This window comes from Corvus hawaiiensis, chromosome 6, assembly GCF_020740725.1.
Source record: "Corvus hawaiiensis isolate bCorHaw1 chromosome 6, bCorHaw1.pri.cur, whole genome shotgun sequence".
Classification (NCBI taxonomy): domain Eukaryota; kingdom Metazoa; phylum Chordata; class Aves; order Passeriformes; family Corvidae; genus Corvus; species Corvus hawaiiensis.
In genome coordinates, this window is record NC_063218.1 from 2,612,030 (window position 1) to 2,626,300 (window position 14,271).

At 59.2% G+C, this 14,271-nt stretch overlaps 1 protein-coding gene across 1 annotated transcript; it reads left to right on the plus strand.

The window, feature by feature from the left end:
- The first annotated feature begins 5,234 nt into the window (after positions 1-5,234).
- PTGER2 (prostaglandin E receptor 2) lies at positions 5,235-10,093 on the plus strand. Its single transcript, XM_048308498.1, has 2 exons — positions 5,235-6,061; positions 8,614-10,093. The coding sequence occupies exons 1-2, from the start codon at positions 5,294-5,296 to the stop codon at positions 8,878-8,880; spliced, it is 1,035 nt and encodes a 344-aa protein (XP_048164455.1). The 5' UTR covers positions 5,235-5,293; the 3' UTR covers positions 8,881-10,093.
- Positions 10,094-14,271: the final 4,178 nt, after the last annotated feature.

Sequence of the window (14,271 nt, forward strand, 5' to 3'; positions counted from 1 at the left end):
TGCCTCTCCTCGGGGTTTTCTGAGGAGAAAGAAGGAAGTGAGGGTTGGTTCATGGATTGGTTTCATGTTACTGGCGTGGTATCGACTTGGAGATGGCTCACGTGGGGTTGCAGAGTCAACAGCTCTGAGCCTGCACCGAGGCTTTCCTGGGATCTGTTCCACCGTGGCCGGATGAGATAACGGCCCTGGAAAACCTGATTGTTGTCCCCCCTACACTGGGACCTCCTCCCCCAAACAGATCCGTGCTCCACTCGGGACAGGTGGATCAGGCACGGCCAGGCTGGGAATGTTCAGTGATGTAGAATCATGGAATGATTGTTGAGGTGGGAAAAGATCTCCAAGGTCATGGATCCAGCATTAGCACGAGCTGGGGGTGCTCTGTGTGTGCAGGGATCATCTGCCCGTGATCCCAGTGAGGATTCACTCCTGGAGAGAGGCCTTGCCCCAGGAGAGATCTCTGGCCCAGGGAAGGTCCCTGCCCCAGGAAAGGTTCCTGTCCCAGGAAAGGTCCCTGCTCCAGGAGAGATCCCTGCCCCAGGAAAGGTCCCTGTCCCAGGGAAGGTCCCTGCCCCAGGGAAGGTCCGTGCCCCAGGAGAGGTCCCTGCCCCAGGAGAGGTCCCTGCCCCAGGGAAGGTCCCTGCCCCATGCTGTGTGTGTTTAGATCCCAGGGTAACCATAATTGGTGGAAATCAGTAATGAAACTGACACAAACCACATCAGGTTCTTCATTAAGGTGCAAAACCAGACTCCAGCCGAGCCCCAAGACGATGCAAACACCGCATCACCGACCCATCCCTGAGTTCATCATCACAGGGGAGAAACCATGGAGCCACGAGCGACCCCATCCCTGCAGCATCCCCGCTCCCTGGCTGGGGCCACACGTATCCCAGTGACCTTGACAGCTCCTCTGGCTTGGGCAGCACTTTTAATCGGGATTCTGCCCTTCCTGGTGTTCTACAACAGACCTGGAGTCTCCAGCCAGCCGCTGCTGCCTCCGGGCGAGCCAAGCGGCGGCTGCAGCCAGCGAGGTTTGGACGTGCGGCTGCAGCCAGGGCGGCCTCCAGGCGGATAAATCCTCGCTCCCCGGTGTTCCCGGGGCTGCCGTGTCACCGTCCTCGCCAGAGATGGCAGCACGTCCCCAGCCAGGGCCGGGCTCCCAGCTGGCCGAGCACGAAGAGCGAGGAGACCACGGATGTTCCCAGGCTGGTCCCTTGGACACCCCATTTTTCAGTGCCTCAACACGCACAGTTTGAGGCTTCAGGGGTTATGCCAAAGCGTAGGTCTCCTTCTTCTTCCTGAGTCTTGGAAAGATGAAAATAAAAGGAAAAGAAGGTGTAAATTAAATAAGAATTGAAATAAAAAATCCCGGCAATGCGCGGGTTGGTTGTAAACGTTGCTAAATAGGAACAGAAAAAAGCCCAGGGGCTCCGGGAGCTCCAGCTGAGGAGGGGAGAGCGGCTGAGGAGCCCTCCCTGATCACACCCTCCCCCCAGGCTCCTCGCTCAGTCATTCCCCTCGGGACCCCTCCGTGCCAGATCTCTCCTGTGCCAGCCGCTCCCGAAGGGCCGGACCTGCCGCTTAATGGAGGCAATAAAGAGACACTGCTCAGCTCCAGGCTGGAGCTCCACGCCAGCGATGCTCTTTTGGGGCCTGTTTTATGTCCCTGTCACCCTCCAGCAGTGCCAGCTGCCCTGTCCCACGCTGTCAGTGCTGCCACTGCATCACTCTCCCTGCCTCCCGCTCCTTTCCTGGACATCAATCACTCCCAGGGTGGTTTGTTTTTTTTTTTCCAGTTCACGAAATCCAGGCACAACTTTACTCAAGCTCATTTCCCTCATTTCGTGTTTTGTTCTTGCGAAGAGCCCGTTTTATGTTTTTACTGCCTGCCTGCATTTTTCAGCTATTCTGGAAGCTGGGAGGCGCGTGCCTGGGCAGGCAGCAGTGCCAGGGCTGCCAGGAGCCCCGGCCAGCCCAGGAGTGGCTTCATTTATTTTTTAACCCATGCACCCAGGTGCTGGTACAGGACGAGCCAAGGCACCAAAACCTGGATCTGCCATGCCAGCACACAGCCCCGCTTTTCCAGGAGAGGGAAGGAGGCTGCTGGAAGCACTGGAACACGAGATAAAGGATGGGAAGGCTTTGGAAGAAAGGTGTTGTCTGGATTTGTTGAACACAAGTCAGGATGGGGGTTTGGTTGAAAAGGGATGAAATTGTCTCACCATAAACAGGAGGGATGGAGTCCTCCGTGCCCCTGGTGCCAGAGGCAGGGATGGAGCAGGATCCCAACACCCTCCCCAACCACAGGCAGCAAACTCCAGAGGCTGAGTCCTCTCCATGAAATTCACAGAGCTTTCCTACAAGCCCAGAGTGTTTTCTCCAACTGGGCCAAGCCTGGAAATCTTCTTTTAGGGAAAGCAATGCCAACAAACCTTGGGAGGATGTATGAGGGGCTGGAGTGTGTCCAGAAAAGGGAACAGAGCTGGGAAGGGGCTGAGGAGCAGCTGAGGGAGCTGGAAAGGGGCTCAGCCTGGAGCAAAGGAGGCTCAGGGGGGACCTTGTGGCTCTGCACAAGTCCCTGACAGGAGGGGGCAGCCGGGGGGGTCGGGCTCTGCTGGCAGGGAACAGGGACAGGAGGAGAGGGAACGGCCTCAGGCTGGGCCAGGGGAGGTTTAGATTGGAAATTGGGAAAATTTCTCCATTGGCACAGCTTCCCAGGGCAGTGGTGGAGTCCCCATCCCTGGAGGGATTTAAAAGCCGTGAGGATGTGGCACTTGGGGACATGGGGCAGTGGTGGCCTTGGCAGTGCTGGGGGAATGGCTGGACTTGATGTCTTAGAGGACTTTTCCAACCTAAACAATTCTAGGGTTTGATACGGCCCTCGCTAGAGGCGAGACACACGAGCTAAACATGGAAGCAAAGGGAAGAAAACAAACACTTCCCAAGGCAGGACAGATTGTACCAAGCAGCCTGTTCCTGGTTTTGAGCTCAGAAGGGGGAATGAAAAAAACAAAAGCCCAGCAATTTTCCTATTATTGCAGAAAAATCCCATCAGAGACAACTGTCAGTGGAGAAGCCTGAAGCCCCAGAAGGGTATTTAAGGCTCCATTAGCTGCCAGGAAAATGAGCTCCAGAAGAAGCCAAAACCCCTTCCTGAGCTGTGACACGGAACGCCAGAAAGGAGGGGGAGGCTGGGAAAAGCCTTGGAGCAACCACCCTATGGGGTGCCTGCTGCTCGGAAGAGGTCTTGGATGGGCAGACTGCAGCTGCCTGGATGGATCAGGACAGGATTCAGCCTCAGCTGAATTTGTGGATGCCACAAAGGAGGGCTGGACGTGCCAGGGTGGCACCCAACCCTGTGGAATCAAACAGGGTGACTCCCACCGTTGGATGTGTCCATGTGCTTTGGTGCTCTGCTGGATCAGGACTGGAAGCAGGGTTCAAAGAGCTCCTGGGATGTGTTTTCCTGGCGCACCTGTGTTGAGGTGGGATGGTTAAAATGCCGTCCCCATTGCTCACCCATTGCTTTGACTGTGGGAACGGAGCTGGAGCTGTGGCTTTGTCACCTCACCCTCAGCTCATCCTCCCCACCTCACTGAAGAGACCTTTGAGCTGTGTGAGAGAAGAAAGCAAAGCCAGGACTAGGAGAGGCCCCTCAGAAATGGAGGTGCTGTCACCAACCACAGCTTGCCCGGCCCTCGAGCCTGCCGTGCCCCGTATTTCCTTTGCGAAGTTCCTGTTACAAAAGCACGGTTTTAAAAATAACAGCCAAAGCCACTCGTGTGCCTGCAACCTGCTGTGTCCCTGCTGGAGCCACCTGCAGTGTTTCACTGTGGTTTGGGGGGACCAGGTGTACGGGGTTAATTAAAAATTGAATTGTTACAGCTGTTGGAACAGCCCCAGGGCCACAGGAAGGAAAAGATTTTCTGTCCTCGGGAGGTTCTGGAATTGACCTGTGAAGCAGCAACTGCTTAAATAAAGGCAGCTTGAGTGAGGGCTGGTGTCCTGAAGGATGGAGAGAGCATCCAAGGCCACTGGGCTTGAGTATGTGAATTTCCCATCCCTGGATGCGTTCCAGGTTCCAGGTTGGATGAGCCTTGGAGCAACCTGGGATAGTAGAAAGTGTCCCTGCCCATGGCAGACGCTGGAATGGATGGGCTTTAAGGTCATGGCCAGACAGGCTGCACCCCCTTGGGGACCTCCGATGACATGTAGGAGAGGGGGGCGATGGGGACGTGGCATGGTGCAGCCATGGGGCAGGGAGTTCTCCATGGGTTCCGGGCACCTCTGGGGCCATGGGAATTCCCCTGCACAGCCTGGGCTCAGCTGGGACTCCGGGCTCGGAGGGCTTTGGAGCCAGCTTTGGAGCCAGCACTGGGGCTCTCAGGCCACACTGGAGCTTGCTGTGTGCCTCGGGGCTCCCGGAGCACCGCCGGGAATCTCTGACCATGTGAGGGGCTGCTGGACCGGCACTGGGATTCCCGGATTAGCACTGGGACAGGCTGGGGCTCAGCACTCCCGGAGCCACACCGGGACTGTCGGATCTATACCGGGATTGGCCATGAAAGCGATCCCGGGCCGGCACCGAGACTCCTGGAGCGGCACCAGGACTCCGGGAGCAGCGCCGGGATCGGCTGTGAGAGGAGGTCCCGGTCTGGCCCCGGGCTGACCGTGTGCGGGGCTCCTGGTCCGACACAGGGACTGGCCGTGCCTGGGGGCTCTCAAAGCCGCACCGGGCTCCTGGAACGGTACCGGGACTCTCGGACCGGCACCTGGGCTGGCCATGCGAGGGACTCCCGAAGCCGCACCGGGGCTCCTGGACCGACACCGGGGCCGACCGCAGAAGCCGCTCCCGGTGGGGCAGAGGGGCTGGGCGTGCCGGAGCCGGGGCTGGCTCAGACCGGGGACTGTCCCAGACATCCCGGGGCCGCCCCGGCACTCCCGGCCCGGCCTCGAGACTCTTGGACCGGCACCGGGACTGGCCGTGTGCGGGGCTCCCAGAGCGGCACCGGGACTCTCGGTCAGGCCGGGGTGGGTCCGTGCGCGTCCCCCGCCTCCGCTCCGACCATCCCCGGGTGCGCGGTGCCGGGGGGGCCCGGGGCGGTGCCGGGGGCCCGGGGCGGTGCCGGGGGCGGCGGGCGGGGCGGTGCCGTCGGGGCGGGCGGTGCCGGTGCCGGGGGCGGCAGCGCAGTCGGGCGTGCGGCGGCGGCGGCGCGGGATGAACGGGACGGGCCGGGCGTGCGGGTCCGGCGGGGCAGCGCTCCCGGCCGGAGCTCGGCCGCTGATCAGCGCCCTCATGTTCTCGGCCGGGCTCCTGGGCAACCTCCTGGCGCTGGGGCTGCTCCTGCGCGGCCGCCGCGGGCCCCGGCAGCGCCCGCTCGCGCTGTTCCACGTCCTGGTGCTGGCCCTGGTGGTCACCGACCTGCTGGGCACCTGCTCTGTCAGCCCCTTGGTGCTGGCCTCCTACCACCGCAACCGCACCCTCACCACCCTGGCCCGCGGAGGGCACATCTGCCTCTACTTCGGCTTCGCCATGAGCTTCTTCGGCCTCGCCACCATGCTCATCCTCTTCACCATGGCGCTGGAGCGCTGCCTGGCCCTGGGGCGGCCGTACTTCTACGAGCGCTTCCTGAGCCCCCGCACGGGCCTGGTGGCCCTGCCGGCCATCTACACCTTCTCGGCCGCCTTCTGCTCGCTGCCGCTGTTGGGCTTCGGCCGCTACGTCCAGTACTGCCCGGGCACCTGGTGCTTCATCCAGATGCACCTGGATTCCCACCAGAGCAATGGGGAGGTGGCGGGGCTGAACGTCACCTTCTCGCTCCTCTACGCCACCCTGCTCCTCTTCCTCATCCTCGCCGTGCTGCTCTGCAACCTGAGCGTCATCGTGAACCTGGCCCGCATGCACCGCCGCGGGCAGAGGACCCGCCGGGTGACCACCCTGGAGCAGCCCCGTGTGGCCACCGGCTGCGGCCGGCGCACGTTCTCCATGGCCGAGGAGATCGACCACCTCCTGCTGCTCTCCATCATGACCATCACCTTCGTCATCTGCTCGCTGCCCTTCACGGTGAGTGCGCCTGTCTGGGGGGTGCACCAGGGTGAGGTCCCTCTCCCCGGCACCCACATTTCTCTCTTGGCCTTTATAAGGCTCCCCCCAACTCTGCTGGCCAAGCCTTGAGGGTTGAGGTCAAAGCTTTGCTCTTCCCAAAGCTTGGGAGATCCCAGCTCAGCCATGAGCTTGGCAATTCGCACATCACCTGGGGAGCGGGGGGATCACTCCCTGTATCCCCAGTGCCAGGAGGAGGATGGGGTGTCAGGATCACGGGGTGGCAGGAGGAGGATGGAGTGGCAGGAGGATGGAGTGGCAGGAGGATGGAGTGGCAGGAGCAGAGGTGCTCTCCCACCCCACAGAGGCTCCGAGGCCAGGCAGTGTGGCTCAGGCAGGGATGAGGTTGGAGTCCCCTCGACCACACGGCATCACTGCAAATCCTGGGATCCAGGAACTCATGGTGCAGGTGTGAGGGATGGCAGAGCAACCAATGACACTTCTGGAGATGGGATGAAGGAGCTGCTCTGGGCTGGAGGCAGTGGATATCCGTGCTGGGCGGGATGAGTTATCCCAGATTTCTGCGGATGGAGCTGGAGACAGAGGTTTCTGCTCGTCTGCAACAGCACCGAGGCGCGGGCACAGAGATGGGAGATTTCTGGGAACAGAGGTCTGGCACAGCAGCCACAGCACGTGTCTTCCCAAGGGATATGCCCACATCCCGTGCCCCATGCATGCACGAGACTTCCAGCAGAAATCCAGGATCAAAACAGCCAGGTGAGGAAGTGGAGAGAGTGAATCCCCTGACTCTGTCTGGGCTCTCCCCTCCCAAGGGCCACTTTTCATCCATCCAGGTGCTTTTACACCAGGAGCATCGTGGGCTCTGGAGCACCTCTGGCTGCTGCCCCTGTGTGTGACCCCAAACTGCAGGAGGTCAGTTTGGTCCCATTAGAAGTGACCCCATCAAGGCTGGGAGCGCAGCCAGTGGTAATTTCATACTCTTGGTGTTAAATAGACTCTGCCTTCCCTTCATGCTCCCTTGCTTTTCCTAAGGGAAAAGGAAATAACACAGGCTAAGCCGAGCTGGGCTGGCAGGGTTTTAGGACAAGGGAGTAATGTCCAGATGCTTGTGAGCATCCCAGGAGCCTCAACGGCTTAAGAGACACTGCAGCTCCTAACAATGAACCCACACATGATGGGCAGCTCTTCCCGTGTCCCGAAAAAGGTCGGGTTTGGCTGCTGTGGTCATTACGAAGCGGAACCCCTCGGAGGGGACACGTGGGCAGGGCCCTGTGAGTGTGCTTGGGGCAGAGGGGCTGAGAAAGCGGCACTGGCCGGGATCCCATGGGCCCTGTGGTGGCAGATATAGCCTTATCCAGAGCCAGCTTCCCTTTTCCCATCGCCCGGCTCCCATGTGGGGCTGTGCTTTGGCAGCGGCTCAAACCCAGCTGCCTCCTTGGGGTGACACTTTCTCTCCTGTCCCCGGCTGCCCACAGCAGCCACCGCTCCTCCCAGGAGCAGTCCAGGCACACGAACTCATCGGGCCACAAATTCCTTCCCAAAACACCCCAGAGCTTGGAAATGCTGCGCGCGGCCACCCCGTGCCCTGGGCTGCGCCATGCTGGGGCGGTACCCAGCGGATCCCGGGGATGCTCCTGCTGCCCATCCCCATCCAAGCATCCCCCCAGCCCGGAGTGAGGGGGTGGCGGGTGACCCGAATGAGTAAGGAGTGCTGAGTCACCCTTCCAGGAAGCCCCGCGGGCTGTGATGAGTCGGCACGTCGCAGGAAGGACCGGCCAGGTCCTGCACCCCTCATCCTCTCCATCTCCCACGGTTATTGCTGCTGTGTGGTCTCAAGGTGAGAGCCACCACTTCCTCCAGCAGCCACGGGTTTAGATGTGGCTCTAAATGAAGCAGAGCACGGGGCTCGCTGTCATTTAAAGGCCATTTAAACCCATGGAGTCAGCAAATTTGCTGTGACAGCCCAAATCGCCCCAAAAGAGCTGCCTGGGGGGCCGGGTCTTGGGAATTATTTCTCCCTGTGATTTCTCCCTGGTTGAGGGAGGGGACTGTGAGACCCCACTGCAGTGCTGTGTCCAGCTGTGGGGTCCTTCCAGCGCAGGAAGGACGTGAAGCTGTTGAAGCGAGTCCAGAGGAGGCACCAAGTTGATTAAAAGGATGGAACAGCTCTGCTGTGAGGAAAGGCTGGGAGAGTTGGGATTGTTCAGCCTGGAGAGGAGAAAGCTTTGGGGTGACCCAATTGTGGCCTTCCAGTACCTGAAAGGAACTAGAGAAAAGATGGAGAGAGACTCTACAAGGGCCTGCAGTGACAGGACAAGGGGGAATGGATCCAAACTGACAGGGAGGAGGTTTAGATGGGATTTTGGGAAAAAACTCTTTCCTGTGAAGGTGGCGAGGCCCTGGCACAGGGTGCCCAGAGAAGCCGCAGCTGGACGTGACCAAGGCCAGGTTGGACAGGGCTTGGCGCAAGCTGGGACAGTGGAATGGCAGGGGGGTGGAACGAGATGATCTTTAAGCTCCTTTCCAAGCCAGCCCGTTCCCTGATTTTGCAGATCCGTGCCTACGTGAACAAGTTCAGCGGGGAAGAGGCCGACCACGAGTGGGACCTGCTGGCCCTGCGCTTCCTGTCCATCAATTCCATCGTGGATCCCTGGGTCTTCGCCATCCTGCGGCCGCCGTTGCTGCGCCTGCTGCGCTCGGTGCTGTGCTGCCAGGTGACCGCCACGGCCCCGCACGGCCGCGCTGCGGCCCCCGCCGTGGCAAAGCTGGCCGCACGGCTGGACCTCTGCGGGCAGCTCCAGGAGAATCCTGCCTCCTGACAGGTGCTCTGCCTTAGGGCCCATGAAGAGACGTGTCTGCTGCAGCCTGGGCCGGGTGGGGGTGGCTCAGGTGGCACCTGGGAAGCCCCTGGAAAGCCATTATGGCCTCTCGCAGGGACAAAAATGCAGCGGGACAAGGTTGGAAGGGCTGCTGAGTCCCTGGGTGCTGCTGTCACCCTCAGGGCTGATCCCACCTGGAGAATGGTTCAGCCCTGCTGGGAAGGGTCGGTGGTGAAGCATGAGGGGTTTGCTATCAGCCCACAGCTGGGAGGATGTTGGGAAGCAGAGATTCCTGCTGGTGGGCTTCCCAGCCAGGTCTCCGTGGTTGTTTGGGATGCAGGCAGGGCTACGGCTCCTGGAGGTGGGGCTGGGTGGCTGCAAACACCCGACAGTGTCCCCAGATCCATAAGGATTGGGAAGGAGAGGAAGGGAGCAGTTTATCCTCAAATATTCCCCCCTTTTTTAGGCTGGTTGCCTGAAGAAATGCACTTTTTCAGGGGCAGGTCTGTGTGCTCGTGTCTGTCTGTCTGTCCCACACCCCTGAGATTTTAGGCACTGGTGGGTCTCTGAGGGGCACCAAGGTACTAAAAAAGCCAAATTTTGGCACTTCCCTGGCGCTGTGATGGAGTAGAGCAGCCCCTCCTCAGCACCCGTTTGGAAATTCCCTTTGTCCCATGATTTTTGCAAGAGCCAAGGAAGGGAATAAAGAGCCTGACCAGGGAATGGTCACAGCCATGAGCTTCACCCACACCCAGGGTGGTGCTGCTGGTGGGGTTTCGGTTTGTCCTTGAGTGGGACAAATGTTTATTTAAAATAAACCCCCCCCCAAAAAATCCATAAAAGCAAAAAAACCAAGGGCAAAACCATCCAGCTCATCAATCCTGCCGCGTTGGGCAGCATCCTTCAACACCACTCCTTTGTTTTCTGGGATGCTTTGGGACTCCAGGCTGGTTCCTGCTGGGATGAGGAGCGTCCGACTCCGCATCCCAAGGCCACCACTGCCATTAGGAATTTTCTGGTGGCTCCCATCTGAGCAGCATCCAACGCACCCAGCGGCGTTTGTGCAATTCCAAGTGGGGAGTCTCATTTGGGAGCTGCAGCTCTGCTCAGGGAGCCCGAAGGTGCCGAGATTTGGGGCTTTTCCGTGGTCTGTGAGTGGAGGTGATGTAAAAAGAAAGAGTTGTAATTTAAATAATAAATGTCTCTCAAAGGAGCCTGCTGAATCATGCGTGGGTTTGTGCTTGTGATGCACCTCGGGGTAGATCTGGAGGAAATGTGTCGGATGTGGGATGAAGCCACGGGAATGTGGGGAGAGGGCAGCAGGGGAGGCTTGCAGGGGGGAGTGGGTGCCTCCAATTCCCTAAAAAGTGGCAATAAACTCTGTTTTACAGATGCAGAATGGCATGTTTTTATCTGAGCTACAGAAATGCCCCTTCCTCTGAGCTCCTCCCTGAAACCTCCCTATCCCACAGCCAGCAAAAGGCAGGCAAAGCTCCCACCTGTTATCAAAACACAGCCCCCAAAATACCCACCCTAAAAAAAGGCAGAATTGAGGTCACTCCTGTCAGGCAGCCAAGGTCCACAGGAAGTTTCCTGGCTTCCCAAATGCATGTGGGCAGATGTCAGGCAGGGGCTGCTGCTGTTGCTCAAGTGGGTTTTTAGCAGCACCCTGTGGCTGGGGGGCTTTGGAGGGGGTGTGGAATTTTTGGGACAGGGTTTCTGGAATGTCATTAATCGTGGTGCCAACCTTGAGAACCCAAATTTGGCACCATCCCACCCAGCACTTGGGAGGGCACAGTCGTCCCTTCCCAAATTATTCCCTCATCCGTGCACACAGCAGGAGGAAAGGCACGTTCTGGGCTCAGGGTTTGGTGCTCCCATCGTGTTTCAGGGTGTGCTCAGCTGGAAAAGGAGCCATAAACTTTGGGAAGAGCTGTGGGTCCGTGAGCTTTATTTATCCGGATGGTCATGACCTGGTTGCTCACGCTGGGATTTCAGGACCAGTTGCCTAATTCTCCTCTGAGCCAGAGGGAATGGCTGCCTGGGGTGCAAAAGATGGAAAGGAAATTTTTAAAAAATGGGAAAAATGTTGGAAATGGCGAAGAGGTCACATCCTGCAGGGACCAGCATGCCAAGGAATGTGGCAGGGTGGGAAGAGAACCCAGCAGGATCCGTGGCAGCAACCTGAAGGCAGGATTCTCCCAGAATCCAAAGATTCACTCCTGCCAGCCCCCAGCTCCTCTGCTGACCACTAATTGCCAGCTGCTTGTTTTTTTGGGAGGTTTATGGCTCCTCATCAGGAAATGCAGGGCTGGGAGAGAACCTCCCGGCATCCATCCCCTGGGATCTGCTTTTTGCTGCAGCAGAGTCACTCTCCCAACGATCAGGGCAGCAATCCTGGCAAGTGGGCTCAGGGAAATGATCTGGATCACATTTAATGCCAAAATAAAAGAGAAATTGGTGCATGCAAGGAGAGGAACCCCTGAAACCTGATGGATCCAATGCGGGCTACACCCTGAGCTGGTGGCCAGGGATTACCCCCAAGCTCTGGAATCAAAAAAACTCCTCCTTTCCCTGCTTCCAAAGGAAAAAAGGACCTTCACCAGAGCTCTGTGAGGACAAGGAGGACCATGGATCTCTGCATCCTGAGCCGTGAGCCTGCACAAAGAGCTGCTTTCATTAACGTCACGCAGGAGCCTTTGCAAAAGGCAAATTAATTTGCCTCTCGTCAGCTCCCTCGACGTCTGCTCGGCTCAAATGCAAGATGACAAAGTTTCATTTCATTGTCTGGGCTGGTCCTTAATGACTTCTTTAATTCCACGCCGGAAAGCTGCTGGTGCAGGGAAGCTCCAGGCAGGTCTTTACGTCCGCAATTCCATCTGGGAATCCGCTGGTGAAGAGGAGAGAGGGAGAAGCCATTCCTTGGAGACAACAGAGGGCATCAGCAGCCCCTCGGCCTTCTTAAAAATGGTGAGACTTTCCACAGTGGCTGGAGGGAGCGGGAAGTTGCGGGATCCAAAGGATTGGGATCTTCTCCAAAATCTGTCATAGAATCATGGAATGGTTCGGGTTGGAAGGGACCTTAAAACCCATCCCATTCCACCCCCTGCCATGGGCAGGGACACCTTCCACTGTCCCAGGGTGCTCCAAGCTCTGTCCAACCTGGCCTTGGGCACTGCCAGGGATCCAGGGGCAGCCACAGCTGCTCTGGGCTCCCCACCCTCACAGCCAGCAATTCCTTCCCGATATCCCATCTAACCTCTGGCAGTGGGAAGCCATTCCCCCTTATTCTGGCAGTCCAGGCCCTTGTAAATAATCCCTCTCCATCCCCAAATGATGGTGATGCAACGCAATGTTTTTGGGAAATGGGAATTTTGGGAGAGTAGAGAAGAAAGGAAAAGCACTTCCCTCTTGCTCCCTCCTTTCCTGGCTTGTTTGGAACATCTCCTCCACTTTTCTGTGCTCTCAGCAGGGAGGAAACTCTCATTTTTTGGCTGTTTTGGCCGTGGTTTTACTGGGGGACACAAAAACCCCTCAACCCCATTCAGGAGAATCAGGAAATGGGGGCAGCATTTCGGAACACCCTATAAAGGTGGGGATGGGATGGGATGGGATGGGATGGGGTGGGATGGGATGGGATGGGATGGGATGGGGTGGGATGGGATGGGATGGGATGGGGGTGGGATGGGATGGGATGGGATGGGGTGGGGTGGGATGGGATGGGATGGGATGGGGTGGGATGGGATGGGATGGGGTGGGATGGGATGGGGTGGGATGGGGAGGGGTGGGGGTGGGATGGGATGGGATGGGGTGGGGTGGGATGGGATGGGAATGGGATGGGGGTGGGATGGGATGGGATGGGGTGGGTGGGATGGGATGGGATGGGATGGGATGGGATGGGGTGGGATGGGATGGGGTGGGATGGGATGGGATGGGATGGGGTGGGATGGGATGGGATGGGATGGGGTGGGGTGGGATGGGATGGGATGGGATGGGATGGGGTGGGATGGGATGGGATGGATGGGATGGGGTGGGATGGGATGGGATGGATGGGGTGGGATGGGATGGGATGGGATGGGGTGGGGTGGGATGGGATGGGATGGGATGGGGTGGGATGGGATGGGATGGGATGGGATGGGATGGGATGGGATGGGATGGGGTGGGATGGGATGGGGTGGGATGGGGTGGGATGGGATGGGATGGGATGGGGGTGGGGTGGGATGGGATGGGATGGGATGGGGTGGGGTGGGATGGGATGGGATGGGATGGGATGGGGTGGGATGGGATGGGGTGGGGTGGGATGGGATGGGATGGGATGGGGTGGGATGGGATGGGATGGGGTGGGATGGGATGGGATGGGGTGGGATGGGGTGGGGTGGGGTGGGATGGGATGGGATGGGGTGGGATGGGATGGGATGGGGTGGGATGGGATGGGGTGGGGTGGGATGGGATGGGATGGGTGGGATGGGATGGGATGGGATGGGTGGGGGGGGTGGGGTGGGATGGGATGGGATGGGGTGGGATGGGATGGGATGGGGTGGGATGGGGTGGGGTGGGGTGGGATGGGATGGGATGGGATGGGTGGGGTGGGATGGGATGGGATGGGGTGGGATGGGATGGGGTGGGGTGGGATGGGATGGGTTGGGTGGGATGGGATGGGATGGTGGGATGGGATGGGATGGGTGGGATGGAGGGATGGGATGGGATGGGATGGGATGGGATGGGGTGGGGGGATGGGATGGGATGGGATGGGGTGGGGTGGGATGGGATGGGATGGGATGGGTGGGATGGGATGGGATGGGATGGGATGGGATGGGATGGGATGGGATGGGATGGGATGGGATGGGATGGGGATGGGGTGGGATGGGTGGGATGGGATGGGTGGGTGGGATGGGATGGGTGGGTGGGATGGGATGGGATGGGATGGGGTGGGATGGGATGGGATGGGTGGGATGGGATGGGATGGGATGGGAGGGTGGGGTGGGATGGGATGGGGTGGGATGGGATGGGATGGGGTGGGATGGGATGGGTGGGATGGGATGGGATGGGATGGGATGGATGGGATGGGGTGGGATGGGATGGGATGGGATGGGGTGGGTGGGATGGGATGGGATGGGATGGGATGGGGTGGGATGGGATGGGATGGGATGGGATGGGGTGGGATGGGATGGGATGGGATGGGGTGGGATGGGATGGGATGGGATGGGTGGGTGGGATGGGATGGGATGGGATGGGGTGGGATGGGATGGGATGGGATGGGATGGGATGATGGATGGGATGGGATGGGATGGGTGGGGTGGGTATGGGATGGGATGGGATGGGTGGGATGGGATGGGATGGGATGGGATGGGATGGGATGGATGGGTGGGATGGGGTGGGATGGGTGGGGTG

Excerpts from the sequence above, each read along its gene's own strand:
- PTGER2 (XM_048308498.1), top strand. The coding sequence starts at position 5,294 with ATGTTCTCGGCCGGGCTCCTGGGCAACCTCCTGGCGCTGGGGCTGCTC. Across the intron at positions 6,062-8,613 it reads TCTGCTCGCTGCCCTTCACG|ATCCGTGCCTACGTGAACAA; the intron begins GTGAGTGCGCCT and ends CTGATTTTGCAG.